This window comes from Carassius carassius, chromosome 45 (assembly GCF_963082965.1).
Source record: "Carassius carassius chromosome 45, fCarCar2.1, whole genome shotgun sequence".
Classification (NCBI taxonomy): domain Eukaryota; kingdom Metazoa; phylum Chordata; class Actinopteri; order Cypriniformes; family Cyprinidae; genus Carassius; species Carassius carassius.
The window spans coordinates 15,392,808-15,414,316 of NC_081799.1; the positions used below are offsets into that span (position 1 = coordinate 15,392,808).

General features: G+C 37.7%; 1 protein-coding gene across 8 annotated transcripts in view; it reads right to left on the minus strand.

Annotated features, from left to right (window-relative positions):
• LOC132127735 (HMG box transcription factor BBX-like) overlaps window positions 1-20,081 on the minus strand; it is a 44,170-nt gene extending 24,089 nt beyond the window's left edge. For 3 of the 8 annotated variants that reach the window (XM_059539800.1, XM_059539801.1, XM_059539802.1), the window contains exons 1-6: window positions 13,726-14,069; window positions 6,995-7,076; window positions 3,869-4,040; window positions 2,822-3,079; window positions 2,065-2,266; window positions 1,516-1,583 (exon numbers count right to left, since the gene is read on the minus strand). In XM_059539800.1, coding sequence (XP_059395783.1) covers window positions 1,516-1,583; window positions 2,065-2,266; window positions 2,822-3,079; window positions 3,869-4,027 — 687 coding nt within the window. In that variant the 5' untranslated portion in view covers window positions 4,028-4,040; window positions 6,995-7,076; window positions 13,726-14,069. Of the gene's footprint in view, window positions 1-1,515; window positions 1,584-2,064; window positions 2,267-2,821; window positions 3,080-3,868; window positions 4,041-6,994; window positions 7,077-13,725; window positions 14,070-19,468 lie in introns of those variants that run through there. The other 5 variants (XM_059539799.1, XM_059539795.1, XM_059539796.1 and 2 more) reach the window with 4 other exon arrangements.
• Window positions 20,082-21,509: the final 1,428 nt, after the last annotated feature.

Sequence of the window (21,509 nt, forward strand, 5' to 3'; positions counted from 1 at the left end):
TTAACTAGCCAATATTTCATCAAGACAATAATTATTTTCATACTGTGGCATACAGTAAAATTCTATACTATTTTTTTTTATTAAATAAAAAATACAAATAAATTATTTTACATTTAACATTCCTTCTGATAATTGCTAAAGATCTCATTTAGTTTTTATATCAGTTTTTAAAGATTAACTTTTAGTAAGTACTGTAGATAACAACACAGGTATACTAAATGGGAAAATAAGAGAAATAAGCATTCCAAATCAAAGGGTTAGTTCCCCCCAAAAAAGAAAAGCCTCTCATAGCTTCATAACATACGGTTTAAACACTGATGTCACATGGACTATTTTAACAATGTCCTTACTGCCTTTCTGGGCCTTGAATGTGTCAGATGCGTTGCTGTCTATGCAGGTTCAGAAAAATCTTAGATCCACAAAAAAATCATAATTGTGTTCCAAAGATGAACGAAGGTCTTACAAATTTGGAACGACATGAGTATGAGTAATTGAAGGTGCTGTATGTAGGATTGACATTAGGGCTGTGCGATTAATCAAAATCGTCATAAAAAATCACGATTTGAGTGTGCGCGATTTCTAAATCGCTTTATAGCACGATTTTCCACGGCCCGACTCCGTCTGTGTGATGCATATTTTTTCCATGCTCACGTTAACGGATCAGAACGTTCAAGCTGCACATGGTAAAATTGTGAACAGAAAAGGTTAGAAATAAAAAGGTGTGAAAAGAATCAATATCTAGCGCATGAGCATAGAGAGATTTGTGAGTGCACAGGACACAGTTTGAGCGAGAGGAGAGACACCCAGTCCTTTTTTTCACCCAGTCCTTCCTCAGACTTGACGCGCACACAGGTTACCAGATTGACGACACTAACAAGAACGAGCGCACTTGACGATGAAAAAAATTAAATACTCTGTGTTTTTTGCCAATTGGCAACTCGTGGTGCCAAAATACACTTGGGTAAACTGGCAGTGGGTGGGAAACAAAGACCAACATTCCGGCATGGAACACACATTTTCAAAGGAGAATAGCTGACTTTAACATTGTTTTTTAGATAAACAAGTATGTTAACTTAGCATGTTTCTTAAATATCTGCAAACACATTATGGTATTTTTATGCTTTAGTAGAGTCAAAAACTTACCGTATTTTCCGGACTATAAGTATACTTATACTTATATACTTTTTTTCATAGTTTGGCTTGTCCTGCGACTTATAGTCAGGTGCGACTTATTTATCAAAATTAATTTGACATGAACCGAGAGAAATGAACCAAGAGAAATGAACCAATAGAAAACATTACCGTCTACAGCCGCGAGAGGGCGCTCTATACTGCTCAGTGCTCCTGTAGTCTACACTGAAGACATAGAGCGCCCTCTCGTGGCTGTAGACGGTAATGTTTTCTCTTGGTTCTTGGTTCTAAATAAATGCGACTTATAGTCCAGACTTACTTATAGTCCAGAATTACTTGGCATAATAAGGTTTTTTCATAAATATTAAAATGATGTTACTGTACCTCTCTAGCGGTCAGTGCGTGCTCCCCTGCTAACAGCAGCATGCTTAAGCCACCCATCTTATTGGGATCTATAAACACAGCAGAGGAAAAAGATGTTGAACTATACAGTTAAAAAACCTCTGACTCAGAGACATAGTGTGGTGAAGGAATATGAACACTACCATTCAATAGTTTTAATTTTTTTGTAAGAAATTAATATTTTTATTTAGCAAAGATGCATAAAATTGATTAAAAGTGAGAGTAAATGCATTAGATTTTCTATTTATCAAGGAATTCTATTAAAAAAAAAAAAGTAAAAAAAAATGTGACTGTGAAGACTGGACTAATTGCTGCTGAAAATTCAGCTTTGCCATTACAGGAATACATTACATTTTAAAATATATCAAAATAGAAACTGTTATTTTAAATTGTAATAATATTTCCCAATAGTTTTACTCTATATACAAACTCGGTGATCATAAGAGACTTCTTTAATAAACGCAATCTTACCAAACCCAAACTTTTGAACAGTAGTGTATGTGTGGAAACAAGTGTTTGTTTTATTCCTACCAGCCATGGCGAAGTTGAGCTGGGGTGTGCTGTCAGTTTTAGGCTGTTTTTTGGCAACGGAAGATTCCTTGCTAGGGTTGGATGGAAGAGACCAGACTTTCTTGCGGGCGTTACTCACAGAGTGAGAAGGACTCTTTACTGGCTTGTTGGTGGCAGGACACCATTTGTAACCAGGATTAGCCTTCATGAACGCATCCTTATACTGTATAAAACAGAACATAATCAAATAATATTATGTAAGTTTAGGAGAGCACAAGTCTAAGTGGACATCCATGACATGCGGAGACCCACAAGGCTCAATTCTTGCACCGCTCTTTTTTAGCCTGCATATACTCCCACTCAGTTGCATATCACACCTATGCAGATGATAGCCAGGTTTACCTAGCCTTATCGCCAAATGACTAAAGCCCAGTTGATTCCCAATGCATTAATGAAATTAACAGTTGGATGTGCCAAAACTTTCTTCAGTTAAACAAGGAGAAAATTGAAGTCATTGCATTTGGAAACAATTTGCTATGTAAATAAACTTGCCTTGCCTAATAGATTCAAGTCAGCTGCTGCCATTTTCCGTAACCTTTGTAACTACTGATTTTCAAATGTATTTATTTTTTTCATGCTGTTTTCCTGGTTTTAAAACTATTAGCTTTTTATGGGAAGTTAATTTTATGTTTGCTATCATCACATTTAATGACCACAAAAAAAAAACAAAGAAAAAAACTTAGTTACTGTGTATAGTCTCCCTTAGACAAATTTTTACCTCCTTGGCCATGTCTGTGTATTTCTGTTTTTCTTTGGGGTCCAGTACGGCCCACCAGTCCGCCAGGATCTTAGTGGCTCCCCGGTTGTCTAGTCGCGGATGCTCCTGTCGGACCAGTGAACGGTGCCGTTTGCAGAACAGCAGAAAGGCGTTCATGGGCCGGCGAGCCCGTTGTTCAGAGGAGTATTCCTCACTGTCATCTTCCATCCCGCCAGACTCTCCCTCCTGTGCTCCACTCTCTACACATAACACCGGCTCCTGAGGAGAAAAGTGAGGAGAAAGTGTAAAGAGACATACAGAGACTCTGGTCAATTTCAACAGTAGCAGTGGACAAAGCTACACTAATATTAAAACTAAAGCCTAATCACATACTTTTGCTGAAATATTTTACCACAGTACAATATTAAATTGAAACAATATGGATGAAATTACGAAATTTTAACTAATACAGAGGCAGTTAAATTTTTGTCCTTCCTCTATAAAATAACTGAACAAAATGCAAGACATTAGCTTCTGCCACATGATTCCATATCCGTTTCTATTGTTGGTTTTCAGTTTGGTTTTCTGTTGCTAATGTTATTTTTCAAGTATTGGTATTTTGAATTAAAATACCTCAATAAAGCATTTTGCTTTTCATTAACGATACAAACTTTCTTGCAGAGATGCATGATGAAACAAAAAATGTAAAAAACAAACAAACATATATTTGTATATTCTACAAATCTGACTGAGCCTGACAATGATTCAACAATGATGCAATGTTAAAGACCATATGAAGTTTTTTTTTTTGCTGTACTGCCAAATTTGTGAAACTGAAACAGTTTGGGTGGAAATGGAAGGTCTATTTCAATAGTCTTTATTTTAACCCAGTTAAAATACTACTACTCACAATATGATTCACGATACATCTTTTGTGTTGCAAAGATAAACAAAGGGCTTACGGGTTTGGAATGACACAAGGATGTGTAATTAATATCAGAACTTTAATTTTTTGGCATACTATCCATTTAATGCACTGAAGTGAATTCAGTTTGTCTAATCATTCACCTTCTCCAGCTCCTCTTCATCCTCCTCCTCCTCCTCCTCAGAGAAGTCTGGAGCTTTCTTGGCCAGCAGCGGATGCCACTGCAAACACTTGCGTTTGGGCCGCTTTCCACTGACCTCTCCCTCCACCGGAGGTTCTTTCCCTCCACCTCCGCCCTTCATACTGCTGCTGACCCTGATGAGGGCAAAGGTCAGAGGTTGAGCATGGCCCTTAATGCTCTTTAACATCACATAATAGACCATATAACAAGAAGAGGTCATGACACACTGATAATTACACTGCCTGATAGTTAATTTAAAGGTGAAATGTGTAATTGGTTACAACAAGAGAAAAAAAAGGGAGCAATTTGAGGAAACAGAAAGGCAGCTGCAGACTGCAAACATAATTTGATGGGCACCATCATAAGAATATAAGAAAAGCTCACACTATAATAATGCAATTTTGATGGGGTTGTAAATAAAGTAATGTCCGCATCATAGTGGATATATTCAAAGTGCAGTCTCTTCTAGTGCGCAGTGTTAGTTCAAGGAAAACAGGCATGCTGTCGAGTGGAGTGTGGTGCAGTGTTCACTGAAGGAGAGCGGACACAGGGTTCCCTGTCTATCTCAGCACTGTTCTTCTGCGTCTGCAGCACCGGTGCAGCTCTACTGTACATGTGACCTTCACATACACCAGCTCTCTCCTCTCCAATAGGACCAAAGCACACATCTTATACACGTTCATCGCATGCACACAAACAGGAAGAGGAAGACACACGCAATCACATCACCATGAAACCTAACATACAAGATCACTACTAGCTAGACGGTTTCCTAACTCATATGCATCAATTATCATGTGTTAAATTTTAAACTGCACATAGGAATTGATCTGAATTTGTATCTAGATATTGCATTAGCAGCAGACATCTTCCGAAAGGTTGTTCATAGCTGGTGTCTGCTGCCCTCTTGCTGTTAATTTGGTTACAGGACTGTTATGATCAAATGCTGACACTAGACAAGGTCTCACACATTCATTCATCGCTGTTCATGTGAGAACTCAAAAAAAGAGCAGGTTATAAGTAGATGTAAATGTCTGTTAACCAATATGTTTTCATGCATTTTTATTCCAAATTATCTTTGATAATTATTTTAAAAGCAACTATATATTTCCATGTAAAAAGATTAATTTATACTGTTTGAGAAACTGTTCATATAGAAAAAGCTTGTTATGAATAGCTATATATTGGTAAATCAAAAAATGTAAATCTAGATTAACATTACTATTAAAGGAATGCAGTAGTAGCTTGCTGTTGATTACCACAGAAAATAATTTTGGCTTGTATGTCAGTCAGTACATAAAAAACTGAGCAGAAATCATGTTTACAATGAAAGCCATTACTGTCAAAGAAAATCTGTGTATGAAGTAAATGATTTGTTTTCAGTTCAGGCAACATGAAATTAAATTGAAAATTTTGACATTACAATAAATGTCACCCTTCCCACATGTTTAATGCCTGCATGTATTTTCTGACCTTCGTATCTTATGTACTCTCAGGCACTTGTCTTGCAAGGACAACTTCCAAAAACAAATTATATCTAAATTTCCAAATTTGAATGAAACGAGAGTTTAGAACCTCACTGAACCAAAACAGGGACTTGCAACAGGTTTGCGGTTAAATAAGTTACATGTCCAATAAATCTATTTAAAGTTATTTTTAATTGACATCCAAGATTAAACAAATGGGAATATTTATTTGAATTACCATGGTGCATGACATTAAACATAATCCTAATATAAATGTATTTGAATAGCAAACAGAAAGCTAAACAGGGTAGATGATGACAGGTAGATACAAGATCTGAGATCTGATCTGGGGCAATTTAATATCACATTACTGTCTAAAGAGTGTTCATTATGAGTGTTCATGTAAGCTTATTTGAACTCATAAAGATATACATTCCTGATCAAATAAAATGTCACAATGTACAGATAAATCATACACAGAATTATTATTATTTTATACTGTAGAGGTGTGTCAATGTTCTTCATTGCAACGTCTATCTTTGATTTGTCAGAATGTAATTATACATAAATACGGCTCCAAGCCTCTGGTGTGAACAATTCTGCTTTGCCTGAATCAATATTCAGGTGTGCATGTTTTGCCAGCAGAAATAATAGGATCAAATCAAACTTTAATGATGCACTTCTGATGAATCCAATGACAACCTACAACAGCTGATACTGTCTAATAAGAGGACAGGATAAGAAAACAGCAGTTTTGGTATTCATATGTAAATATCAATAGTGAACTTTAGGTTTGCATTATCAGACTATTATAAAAAAACAAAAATAAAAAAACCGAATACCACAATCATCCATAAATTAATTGCTTGTTAATCCTTCTTTTGTCCTAAGAAATTGCATTCACCTGTGATTTTTAGTTTCAATTTGACAAGCATCGAAAACCGTTAAAAACACATGAATTCCTAAAGTGAGTGCAACAGATTTGAATACAACTTAAAGCTACAATTTTACATTACAATTTAATACAACAATATATATGTATATTCAAAATCTGTATCAATTGCTGAAAGGTCCAAAGCTTGTAACCGTTTTTTGAAATACAAGTCAAAAATATCAGATCTCACACTTTTTCAATAGTTGTATTTAAAAACCCCAAATTGATTCAAATCAGAACATTTGCTTTTATTCTGTTTTAGAAATTCATGACAATGTCATCAAGCCTGGCTACAATCCCAAAAACAATGTGGTATTTATAGTCTATTCTTTACCAATTAAAATGGAAAGGTTAAAGGAATAACATGCTATGAATTTTATAATATGCCATTATATGATGATCAAAAGTACAATTTGTTATAGATGCAGTCATTCAGGAAAGTAGACCATGTTTGAACAGACTGGCTTTTTGCATGATAAAAGGTTGAAGAATGAATATGTGTTTTATCTCGGATTGAGCACAACCCAATAAGCAGGTGATTATGTACAGACACAAGCTTAAAATCTGTGATGTAATGAGCGTTTGATCCATGATGTTAAGGCATCAGATCCCAATTAGTCTGTGAATTTAAGAGATATAACAACTGATGAAGGGGAAAACACATGGCATGAAGTGAAGGCGTACTTACAGAGCCACAGAATATGGAAATACGGTATTTGAAAGATGAGGATGGATCTGTCAGTCAGGCTGTATCATGCGATGAAGATGACCTACAAAGTAAAACAAAAAAAACACTGTGCTCTCAGTACAGGAATAAATTGTTGAAAGCAAAGCCAAATGCACCACATAACATTGCCCCGAGTCCGACCTCATCGGTCAACAACATTTTAACTGTGTTGTGGATTAGCTGGGCATAAACAAAGACTTTAGAATACCCAAGACATGTCACTCGTATAGTTTTGAATGGTGAAAAATGCAACGCTCAATATGGTCGCTCAATCACAGTAAGCCCTGCCTTCTGAATCAAAGAGCCAATCGCTAATCAGTAAAGTCAGCAGCTGCCATTAGAAGCGTCCCGATTGCTATAGAAACAGTGAGCGTTCTGAGACATGGGCTTAGGACTGCACATGCGCAATGGCTGATCTAGCCTGAAAAACACGCTTTTTGTAATGCTAATTGAGCAAGAGTAACAACATTTATGACACAGTTGTTGTCAGATTTCTTTGGTGATTTCAAACATGAAATTTAAAATTTTAGTGAACAGTTTTTTGCGATTTTGATGTTTCCCCATTCAAAGTGATAGGAATTGCACTTGCACGCCCGAGAGGCGTTTTAAAGATGGCCACCGAGTGACATGAGTGACGTTGTCTTAAAAGGACTTTGGCATAAATGCACTGCTCCAGCTTCAAACTAAGGTGGCACCTCCAGGTGTTGTTGATGAAGCATAAAGTTACAACAGCTCACAGTATATATTGAATTAATGCAAAACCACTTCAGTTAAGGCAAGCTGTTGTAACATTTATTCATTACGAGGTATAGTATTTATACTTATTTTTAGCATTACTAATACAAAATGACTTACAGCAACAAAGTAAATGGACATCAAATAGTCCAATAATGACTAGAATATTTTTCAATTTAACCATTTAACTCAGTAATTTTACACTAGGAACCGTTCATTAGACATTTGTTATTACTCCAACAATTACTAGTATACCTATAATTTAGCCACTTACTAACAGATGCTAGCATTTCTAGATGCTAGTACTATCTAACAGAGACAAGTAGCTACTAGTAAACAAACAACTTAAATCAATACTAGTAAAACTTGAACGTCCCTACTGCTAAAATGTAATATAAAGTATTAGTTCACTTTCAAATTAAAATTTCCTGATAATTTACTCACCCATGTCATCCAAGATGTTTACATAAATATTTAATCAGTTTTTTGATTAACAAGATTATTCTCCTTAAAGTGAACTTCAATGGCTACCAAATGGTTAAAGGTCAAAATTACAGTTTCAGTGCAGCTTCAAAGCACTCTACATGATACCAGACAAGGAATAAGGGTCTCAACAAGCAAAACGATCTGCCATTTTCTAAAAAAAAATTTTTATAATAATAATAAATGTACATGCTTCATGAATAGAAATGCTCGCATTGCACTGTGCGTCCATGACTTCACATAATAAGTGATTACATTGAAAAGGTCACGCAGGTAAAAGTACCGACTCAGTGCTTACAAATGTGGAGAAGGAGGACCGCTCAAAAGTAGTTGTACGTTCAATGACAAATATTAAATTTTTCTGTAAACGCCGTCTGACTTAGTCTTCGCACATTCGACTTCTAAACACTGAGTCGGTACTTCAGCTTATGTATTCAGCCTACGTCATGCGTGACCTTTTCAACGTGATTGCATAATACTGGAATGTTTTCATCAAAAACCTTAATTTCTTTTTGACTGAAGAAAGAAAGATGTAAACATCTTGGAAGGACATGGGGGTGAGTAAATTATCAGGAAATTTTTATTTGATCATTTCATCTTGCATGTTATAGGCTATGACTGATAAAGCAACGTTTGTTAGCTCGGTGTACAGCCATAACTGGGGAAACTTGTTTCTCTCACTATTAAATCACCTCCCGCTGGCAGAGAATGAATTTGCATTTTCAGTATGTATGTCTGATTTACGCAGCAACTATATTTTGCTTTTACTATATTCATAAGTCGGGTAATAAAAAATGCTTTCTGATTATTTGCGGGTGGGTCGCGGGTGAATAAAATAAACCATAAATTAATGCAAACTATTTTTTTTTTCCCAAAAGGCAGATGATTTTGTTCATTCCCCTGATTGGGAAGTTGCAGTGACAGAAACGGTGACATTCCAGATAAAGTCTGAAATGAGTAAAGCCTGTGTTAATGCTATTGAGTAGGCTAATATGGCCAAAGAAGATATTTTGTTTTATAAATAAATGTTAATTTAAAAGCAGCCCACGACCAGAGTGTTATGTTACTGTTATCCCTTACAGCTCCGACAAGGTATTGTTCCATCCTCCACGCTTTGACAACTTACAAAAGACTATGTTTAGCCAAGCAGCGCAGAGAGCCACTTCAGAAACATGCCACGGCTGGCTGAAAAACACAAGCATTGACATACGTAGCCATGGAGCCATAACGCGCGTAACATAACTGAATCTGATGTTAAAAATTAACCATCTATTCCTCATACCATCATGCAAAACATACACGACAAATAGCAAATTTTACATTATTTCTCAAAACCTCACAGCATTTCCACAACGGCTATGACTTGACTGTGGCGCCAAATAATTTATGTCCCACGTATCATGGATGTCAACAAATTGTGATCGGTTCGTGATAATGGCTAAATGTAGTTACAACCCTCTACGCACACCTTGCCAATATAATCACCAGTGGATAGTAAATTTTTTGTTTACTTGCCAGACTGATATACTATTTTACACACACACACACACACACACACACACGCACACACACACGCACACACACACATATATATATATATATATATATATATATATACACTCACCTAAAGGATTATTAGGAACACCATATTAATATTGTGTTTGACCCCCTTTGCGCCTTCAGAATTGCCTTAAATCTACATGGCATTGATTCAACAAAGTGCTGAAAGCATTCTTTAGAAATGTTGGCCCATATCGATAGGATAGCATCTTGCAGTTGATGGAGATTTGTGGGATGCACATCCAGGGCACGAAGCTCCCGTTCCACCACATCCCAAAGATGCTCTATTGGGTTGAGATCTGGTGACTGAGGGGGCCATTTTAGTACAGTGAACTCATTGTCATGTTCAAGAAACCAATCTGAAATGATTCGAGCTTTGTGACATGGTGCATTATCCTGCTGGAAGTAGCCATCAGAGGATGGGTACATGGTGGTCATAAAGGTATGGACATGGTCAGAAACAATGCTCAGGTAGGCCGTGGCATTTAAACGATGCCCAACTGGCACTAAGGGGCCTAAAGTGTGCCAAGAAAACATCCCCCACACCATTACACCACCACCACCAGCCTGCACAGTGGTAACAAGGCATGATGGATCCATGTTCTCATTCTGTTTATGCCAAATTCTGACTCTACCATCTAAATGTCTCAACAGAAATCGAGACTTATCAGACCAGGCAATATTTTTACAGTCTTCAACTGTCCAATTTTGGTGAGCTCGTGCAAATTGTAGCCTCTTTTTCCTATTTGTAGTGGAGATGAGTGGTACCCGGTGGGGTCTTCTGCTGTTGTAGCCCATCCGCCTCAAGGCTGTGTGTGTTGTGGCTTCACAAATGCTTTGCTGCATACCTAGGTTGTAACGAGTGGTTATTTCCATCCAAGTTGCTCTTCTATCAGCTTGAATCAGTCGGCCCATTCTCCTCTGACCTCTAGCATCAACAAGGCATTTTTGCCCACAGGACTGCCGCATACTGGATGTTTTTCCCTTTACACACCATTCTTTGTAAACCCTAGAAATGGTTGTGTGTGAAAATCCCAGTAACTGAGCAGATTGTGAAATACTCAGACCGGCCCGTCTGGCACCAACAACCATGCCACGCTCAAAATAGCTTAAATCACCTTTCTTTCCCATTCTGACATTCAGTTTGGAATTCAGGAGATTGTCTTGACCAGGACCACACTCCTAAATGCATTGAAGCAATTGCCATGTGATTGGTTGATTAGATAATTGCATTAATGAGAAATTGAACAGGTGTTCCTAATAATCCTTTAGGTGAGTGTATAATTCCAATCAGCTTATCTTTGTAAAATGGCACAGCTTCTTAAATCACAAAATGGCTTCAGCGACGTGACTGAGCACATACTTCTGGTCTTGAGACGTTCTCATTTACATAGAAACAATTAATGTTTTTAAAATTAAAAAAGCATATAGTGGTAATTAAAGACAAGAGGAAACATCCTCCTTACATTATTGTGTACATATTTGTGGAAATTCATTGAGATACCACGCGGATCGAGAATGGTTCATTCTTTCTTCTGTTGATTATGAGGCTCAGCGTCAGTGCTTAGTAGGTCAATGGGGATCTCTTCATTCAAACACAAACCACTCAAATCTGCAATACTGTACATTTTCGGAGAGTTGATTTTGTTTTGTCTGCTATTTATAATATTATAAGGTTTGCAACTGTCAAACGATTGTCTCGAGATGCTCAGAGATTTCTGCATATGTTTTATTACATTTTTAACATTTGATAACATAATTAATAACAATGTAGTGTTTCAGTGTTTGCATTAGGCTACCTTTCTGGTTTTATTAATATCTGTTTTGTGAATGTTGCATAAATAATTATGTGTCTGTAAGCAGCGCATGTATACTTTTATGATTTCTTTTGCATTAATTATCAGATGAAACAAATTTTTAAATTTGCCATGTATTAATTGTATCCTTTTACAGCCCTTTTTTCCATTTAAAAATATGTTTAATGCGAAGTTAACGGAGTTAAATGTTAAAATATGTTGTGGAAATAATAATGGAAAAATAAATGGATATTTATGAAGATCTGTTGCAGCCCAAATACAGATGCACTGTGCGTCCATTGAGATGAATTGAAAAAGTACAGATCGCTTGATGGAGAGTGGAAGTCTGGAGCACTCAGTCAGTGTTCAGCGAGTGAAAATATATCTGTGCTAAACTTATAATACCCTCGAACAAACACACTGGCACGTAAAATCTAAGAATTTATTAGCCAGTGGCTAACACAATAGACATCATTTAGTCACCCAGAGTGAAATTTTGTCACAATTATGCGAGTTATTTACTCACAATGTAGAGGGTTGAGTGAGTATTGATTGAGTCATATCATATGTGATTATTGGCCGATACCAATATCTGGCCAGTCAATCAGAGCATCCCTACTAATCATATGTATGCGTCTCTTTTTTTCTTACCTTTTGATGTTCAATCAAAATACAATAACTGGATCTTCCGTCAAAACTGCATATTTGTCTCTGGGGACACATACCAGACTTCTCCAATTATTCAGTCCACTTAAACCCGTTCCTGCAAGCTCATGTGTATCTGCCTCCACTTTTAAGCACAACACCCACATCTTAAAATTCAATAAACAAACTACAGATTGAACCAACTACCCATCCATGTATTTTTCTTTTCCAGCATATGTCACAATACGGAAGAGAAGATCTGTCACTAATGTTTCATTGTTTTTTTTTTTACTTTGACATAGTAGTGAAAGCTTGCTAACACTGAAGAGTCTTTAAATCGTTGAAGGTCACCGAGTCGCAGTATTGTTGGTTTCCAGTCAGCAGTCCTACTCCAAACTCCTACCAATAGTCGGTGCATCAATGCTTGACTGGATAAAATGGAGCTCTTCTCAACTTTTCTCAATGCCAATGGTCATAAACACTCATGCTGAATGAATGACTTCCTGTTGCTCTTCCACTGCAGAACTTTGTTAGTGTGAACGACTTTTTATTGACATATGCATATATCTAATGAATAGTTACTTGTGAATTCAAGCAATACGACATATTAATAAAGACGCAAGCTGTAACAACTGTTAAAGAGGCTTGCCATACTTTGGCTCGTTCACGTAGGTCTTATTAAAGCACAACCGACACAGTTTCGTCGAGTGGATGGTCGGTATATACAATATTGCAGCGTTTAGTTTTCAGGTACAGCCTGAGAGCGGTGCTCTCTCCGTGTGCGTGTCTCTGCAGAACTCTCGATCACCGAATCAAGAACTCCACAAAGCACCATGTCGACGACACCCTCTGATTATTTAAGCCATCGAGCTCATTTCACCACTCGCTTGACCCTTTATTTGAACTGTGCTCGGTTTGCATCTCAGTGCAAAATGTCGATCTGGGCTCTGACAAGACAGACAGCCGAGAGTCCATCTTGCTTTGGGGAAGATGAAGTATAAATTTCACTCCTGTCAAACTCCGCCAGGGCATTTTCAGAGAGAGATCCCCCTCCACGAGCTTTCATTACTTAAACTAGGGGTTTTCGGGGCAGACTTTTCAGATGAGATGGTTTTGTGCTCGGGTTTCTCGCTCCGTTTAGTCAGATTGAATAAAAGTAGCTGGCTAGCCTGCTAGCCCCTGTGATGCGATATTGCTCTAGCTCGACTGAACGTGTCTTTAGCAGACCCATATGCAATAATCGCACGGTCGGTCGTACGTGTTATATAGTCGCGGATTTCACAGAAACCCTGATGTTCGGTGAGAGCAGGTGTCAAACACGCCGAACGCCAAAGTTGTTTATACCGAAGCACAACAAACTGCCAAGAATTTCGCACTAAGCGCAAGCTCCCGATCAATAGGAACTCGGGGCTTTTCGCACACAAAATATGTCCAAGTTTTCAGTTATCGCGGCATCTGTTAACGCAAACTTACCCCTGAAATCCGGTCGAAACGCCAAGGCCTTCTCATTCCAGCCTCAAACTTATTGACACATCAGAGCATTTCTGCACCGGCCGTCCGTACAGTAGCCCCACAGACACATATTATTTTTACCGGATGCTTGGAAAGGAGCAAACCGCAGCGTCAAGTCGACAAAACTACATCACAATCGGACCGATCACTCCGAAAATGAATAACGGTGGCGGCCGATTGTCACTTTGGTAATGGTACTTTCGTTTCAGGCTAACAATTTTCTCGGTTTGTTTTCTCTCGCAGCCCTCCTCCCCCTCCGTGCGTTCAAGTGTTCGCACTGACTGCTCTGTTCTGAAGCCCGTGTGCTCAGTGTGTGGATGTTCTCAGCGCTGGACTCACTGGCCTACCGTGTCACATCTTCATCATCATCATCATGTTTGAAAATTCAGATTAATATTCTGTTTTAGAAAAAAGTGTATTATAACGTTGTAGCTGCGTTTAGCTGGATCCCCTGAAACAAGCCCGACTATCTTTACCTGGTTTGTGGCTGGTTTACAAGCTTTGACCAGCTAACGACCTTCACAGACCAGAACAAACACAGGAACTCCAAAACGCATCTAGTTTCGATTTGTGACTTTTCTGGATTGACATATCATCTCATCATCACAACCAGTTGGTTGACCAGCAGTGTTGGGCTAGTTACTCAAATAATGTAACATATTACTTATTACCAGTAACTCTTGTTACAATATTGTTACTTATTACTTTCTGGCAACAGTAATTAGTTACATTACTAGTTACATTACCTTTCTTCATGCCCGACATAAGTACTGTAACTGTGCATCTTCCCCGTAAACTTCTTCTAGAATGTTACTAACAACATATTTCTGCCTCATCATTTGACCAAAATCCACATTGGATCGCCATAAGAAGTTATTACAAACACTCAATAGTGATTGACAGTGATTGACATTCAAGTAGAAGTGTTGTTAATCTCATTAGTTGTCATGTGTAGCTTGAAGGTAATTGTAATATCTCCGTTATCCAAATATTATTATATTTCATCATCAAATCACATACGTTTGTAAGACACTGTTTAATTTTCCAAAAATATTTTTAATTATAGTAAAATAATATATCACATGCTGATCAGAGGGATGTGGGTGGGACGTAATGCCAGAGTAAAGTAAAGCCACAATTTACACAACAGTGTTCAGATCATCTTTTTTTCTGACAAAATCAATATAATGCAGTATTTCTATCTGCTGAATGTAAGCTTTTCCATATTCCAAGCTTGCCTATTGCAATGGGGACATCACAATACATGTGCGAATCATCAAAATTATGAAAATCTATGAATTATTTGATTGTTGGAACTAAGAAACTGAAATGTTTTATGGATGGTAACTGTAATAGTATTAATGAAATCTTAATAATTAGTTATACTACTAGTTACTGAAAAAGTAATATTATTACAGTAACTAAGTTACTAGTAACTAGTTAGTAGGGATGTCCTGATCAAGTTTTTTTGCCCTCGAGTCCGAGTCATTTGACTTTGAGTATGTGCTGATACAGAGTCCCGATCCGATACTTCTATAATACATTAAAAAAAGAATAAAGAATAGCAAAAAAAACAGATCCAGGATATTCAATAAATTACATTTTGAAATATATTCAAATATAAAACAGTTATTTTAAATAGGCTAGTAAAAATATTTCAAAATCTTACTGTTTTGCTGTACTTTGGATCAAATAAATGCAGGCTTGGTGAACAGAAGGAACGTCTTAAAAAAAAACATTAACAAGCTTACTGTTCAAAAACTTCTGACTGGTAGTATTCTCTAATTTCTAGCTTTTAATTGGCTTAGAAATCTATAAATACTGGACAATAACAAATAATAATGATTTGTTTATATACTACAAACACTGTTTATCACATAATAAGGCAGAATAGTTTCTATACTGTAATAAATATTGTCAATTAGCACTGCATTGTTCATATACTTTATTTATCACCTGCTGGAGATGAATTGTGAAACAATTTATTGTCGTGATCATATATTAATGTCTTCGTGTTTGCATAAGTTTTTGTTTTCCTGTGAGCACCACAGCGATAGCTGGATGCTTTTGTCCATATTAGGAATTTCCTGATATCAGCGCGAGAGCGTGCTCCGGCTTCTAGTATGAATGAAACACACACTGCATGAGAGTTTAGCACTCTCTGATGTTCATCTCGCTGTATTCTGGGTCCGAATGAAATATCAGGTCTTTCGCAGACTATCATGTCTCTTTGAGTTTCAATCTATATTTATTCACACCAGCTCTTGAAAACAAAGTGATGTCATGCCGCATGCGTTGCTGTTTCTGTGTGGAGTCAAAAGGGTCTAATTCTGTGCCACCGCATAACTAAGGATGTGTTAAAAATTTATGAAATTATATATATATATATTAGGGGTGTAACGGTACGCAAAAATCATGGTTCGGTACGTACCTCGGTTTTAAAGTCACGGTTCGGTTCATTTTCGGTACAGTAAGGGAAAGAAATGCAAACATTAAACTGCAGGTTGTTTATTACTTTTTTTAACAATTTGTTTACACTTTTTTTATACTTTTTAATAAAGTATATATAAAATAAAATACTGCTGCAAAGTTCTCCACTAAATAAAATACTCTCAGTCTCAAACCAATATCATATAATAAAATATAATTAAAAATATAAATAAATAACTATGATTACAGTGCAGCATTATCAATCCCAGCTTGTAGGCCTGCTCATATTTAAAAAATATATATAACTTTTCCAAAGTTGCAGTTGCAGCAAAGTTGCAGCATCAACAGTTTCAGTTTTTAGACCTGCTCAGATTTCGTTATTGCGTTGGCCCGATCGGAATTAAGAGCAAAGGTCTGTTTAAATGCCGACGGGAGCTGCGTTTGAATCACAATCGTTTTTTTCCTAGTTGTGGTGATGTTCACACTCGCGTGATGCCTTTTGAAAACCTTAGGCCGGTGACACACTGGCATATTGCACCTGTCAAACATAGTCTATTTTGCCGTCAATACTGTTGACGGTGTCCTTTATCAGTAGGCTTTATTTTTATGCTCAACATGAAGTATAGATATTGTTGTAATGAAGACAAGATCCTGGTCTGTCGGCGGTCTCCCTCCATGTCACCTACAGTAGTAGCAGTGCGCCAGCGCCGCATCAGGCACGATTTTGGTGTGTAAAGACACAGAAAACGCAAAGCAGCCGTCACACAACTGACACGCAGCAGAAACGCCACGCAGCAGTGTGTCACCGGCCTTAGAATCAGCTGCAGGGCGGGATTCGAGCTGAACACGGAGACCTCCGCCACTGAATATGTTCGTTTGGAAACACGAAAATGTACCTATGTTCCGCAAAACAAAATATTGCATTCGGTCATTCGGTACACACGTGCACCGTACCGAAAGCCCTGTACCGAAACGGTCCGGTACGAATACACGTACCGTTACACCCCTAATATATATATATATATATATATATATCCGAGTCCTGATCGGGAGGTAACGTCCGATTCCGATCGAGTCTGAAACCACGCGATCGGGCCTGATTTCCGATCACATGATCGGATCTGGACATCCCTACTAGTTACTGCCCAACACTGTTGACCAATCACCATGCTTCAAAAAACAGCTTGACCACCTCACATGACCAGCTGATAAACTGGTTAGTTGCTGGTTAGAAAGCTAAATGATCTTATATCAGCTATTAACCAGCTACCATGTTCCAAAACACATCTAGCTAGTTTGTGCACAGCAGTTCTGGACTTACTTAACTGTCATCATCATCATAACTTGCTGGTTGACCAGACACTTCAAAAACTATCAAAAACTACCTTGACCACATCACATGATGAGCGGGTAACTGGTTTGTTGCTGGTTAAAGGGCTAGTTCACCCTTTAAAAATTTAAATTAGCACATAAATTACTCACCCTCAAGTCATTCTAGGTGTATTTAACTTTCTTCTTTCAGACGAATCCAGTTTGAGTTATATTAAAAATGGTCTGTGATCTTTAAAGTTCTTTAATGTCACTCTGTGGATGTTCCATCGATCAGTCCAAATTAAATTAAATTAAAAGCGCCCATCCATAATAAAAAGTGGCATCAGGGGGGGGTGAACAAAGGCCTCTTGTAGCGGACTGATGAGTTTTTGTAAGAAAAATAACCATATTTAATACATAATAATCACTTTAATCTAGCTTGCGCTCACTGTTGTACACAGAAGCAGTTCTGGGCGTATGACGTATGATTTAAACTTTTTTTATGCATGGGCGCTTTTTATTTAACTTCTTTTGGACTGATGCACTGCAACACCTGTTGAGTGGCATTAAACAGCTTGAAAGGTTAAAAAGTTTAAGAACCCATCTCATATCAGCTAGAAACTAGCTAGCTACCTCCTCCAAAACACATCTAGTTAGTTTGCGGTTGTTTTGAACTGACTTGACTATATCATCATTACCATAATTAGCTGATTAACCAGTAATCCTGTTCCAAAAACTACCTCACATGACCAGCATAGGGAACATAGGGATAATAGGGATCAATACTATGACTTAGGTGCCCTTGAGCAAGGCACTGAATCCCATTTATGCGCAGCAGCATAAATGGCTGCCCACTGCTCCGGGTGTGTGTTCACAGTGTGTGTGTGTGTGTGTGTTCACTGCTCTGTGTGTGTGCACTTTGGATGGGTTAAAAGCAGAGCATGAATTCCGAGTATGGGTCACCATACTTGGCTGTATGTCACTTTCAGCTGGAAGCTGGTTTGTTGCTGATTAAAGAGCCTAATGACCATCTTATACCATCTACAAAAACTAGCTACCATGCTCCAAAATAAATTTAGTTTCTGCACAACAGGTTGTTGTTTTGGACTGACTTGACTATATCATCATTATAAGAATTAGCTGGTTTACCAGTAATCAGGTTCCTAAAACCCCCTCACATGATCAGCTGGCAGCTGTTTTGTTGCTGGTTTACCATCTTAGACCAGCTAGAAAAAAGCTTCCATGTTGCAAAAACCTGCTTGACCACCTTAAGCTGGTAAAAACGACTTATAGCTGGTTTGTTGCTCATTTAAAATTGACCACCAGTGCTCCAAAACACATCTGGTTAATTTGTGCACAGTGAACAGACTTGACTGCATGTTATATTATAATTTTTTATAATTAGCTGGTTGACCAGTCACCATGTTCAAAAAACAGCTTGACCAACTCATGTGACCAGTCTGTAGCTCTTTTTGCTGGTTTAAGGGCTTATTAAGCCAACAATTTTGCAAAAAGATGCTTGACCACATTAAACTTCTAAAACTGACTAGTAGCTGGTTTGTTGCTGGTCTAACTTGGTCCACCAGCTTAATGACCATCTTAGACCAGCTAGAAATGTTGCAAAAACCTCCCTGACCACCTTAAGCTAGTATGAACGGCTGATAGCTGGTTTATTGCTGGTCTAAGATGTACGGCAGCTTAGACTAGTCACCTTGTTTCAAAACACACCTTTCATTTTAAACCCGATTTGTCAACAGGGGTTGAGTCAAACCATTTTGCCTAAACTTTTGTGATGCATTTCAGTTGATTTACAGCACCTACTTCTAAAGGATGACACCACCATGCTGGGAATGCTTTTCTGATCACAGTTACATTATGAGCTTCCTGGATGTTGTATATTATTGTCAGATCGGCGTCGCGCTGGTAAAATAAAGTCTAACAGTTCTTGTGTGTAGCCACTTACCTGCAACGGGCCCTCCAAAGTGACTTAACAGGTCCGTTGTCCACCTCTCGCACCTCTTCGATGGTGGCTTTTTCTGTTCACTTTTTTTTCTTTTCTTTTTTTGCAACATACAGTCCACTGTACAAGCAGTGAGTGAAAATATAGTTTTCATGTAAGGACAGTTGTGATTGGCCGCACGCTTGATTGACAGCCCGAGACAGCCACTCAGAGTGCGCGAAACATTTCGGCACGGTTCCGAGACAGAGAGATTAAAACCACATCTCCATAATGTCCTGGGCATTCATATAACACGCAAAACACACAATAATTACAGAAGAAGTGTTTACTATCATTCATTAAAACAGCAGGTGGTGTGAATTTATCAATATAGAGACGCCATGGAGAAAAGAGAGCGAGTGTGACATACGCTTCGGAACAATCCCAACACACACTGAACAGTCACCGAGTGCAAACACACATTAGTGGACAACATGATGTGTTTGGCCTTCATTCACTCTTTTCATACGACTGTTGGAAGCTCAGTATGGATAGAAGACGATATAAAGCCATGCGTGTGTGTTCATTCGTGTCACAGCCTCGTCTTCTCACATACTGGTGCACCGTTTTCCTGTCTCGTTGCCCTCTTTATTAGAGTTTTTAATGCGATGGTTCTACGTGCTAACATGAGAGTGGACATCGCATTATCACCTCTACATATCACTTTGGTCACACATGAGCAGTAATAAAACAAGCTATTTGTGTTCATGATTATTTATGACGTTGATGATACTGATGAATGATGATGAGGAGGAAGAGGAAGAGGGGCTTAACAGAGGCAGAATAATACCTGAGCGACACGATGCTTTTTATAACTAAAGTTCATACTTTTCTGTCAATCCTTTGTGTAATTCGAAATTTAACCCTGTCCCTGCTGAAAAAAATAAAATAAAAAAAATAAAAACGGCGAGTACTAGCCTAAACTGGTTTACTGGTTTTTGTTTTTTTTCACCCAGGCTGATCAAAATAGCCTGTTTTTGTTGTTGTTGTTGTTTTTAATAGATTTTGAGCACTTCTCTAATAGTCTGTAAATCAGTTTAAGTAGCCGAGCACCAGTTTGGCCAATCTAGAGACCATAAACCAACTAAGACCAGCAAAATCCCTGTAGCTCTGTAGGTTATAAATGTGCTGTGTGAAATCGAATAGGCTAGTTAAGTATTAATAATTCTTAATTTGACAAATGTATTCAATTCTTTATATATTTTCTCTTTTATGTGAAAAGATTATTGCCCTTTCTTTCTGATGGACTATGATTTCAAGGTAATGTAATGTTTAAGTGTAGGAGGGTGAGTGACGAATGTGATGATTAACTGAATTGAATTAAATGTACCTGAATCACTCTAATACTGTCACTTATGTGTTTATCATATTTTTCTGAGTTATGCAACACAACCACACGAATGCAAGACGTGACATTCTGTATGGAACCAAATGATCAAGCTATACGTTACTGCTTACTGACTGAACAAAACTACCACATAAACCAAAAGAATCAGCCTTAGTGAGTGAATCTAATGGGCCAATCATTAACCTCCTGGTCAGATAAGTTTGATGAGACATTCTGTTCCCACAAAAGTAAAATCAAATCAGGTGTATTTTGATGTTTCATCTTAGTCACATAAAAACCGTATGTGTTGATAGTCGTTTTGTAAATCTGAGCCATTGAGAGACTGAACGAGAGAGAGAGTGAGTTGAGGAAAATCACATTAATGACTGATCAGATTATTGCTTTCAATGGAAGTGGCTCAGAAATAAATCAAGGTGTTTGCTTTGGTGGTCTTCATTAACCCTTTAGCAGCCTGTCTTTCATTGTCTTGAGTGATAATAGAGCAGAATTCCATAGTTTAATTTCCATGTGTAAACAGCTCCATTATATACACTCAATAACTTTTGATTTATTTCCTGTTGTTTAGGGCTTAAAATGATTTAAATGCTGTGTTAGAGGAGTAATTGAAAAGGTAATATTATTATCATTACTGAAACAGTCACCACTGCATCAGTATTG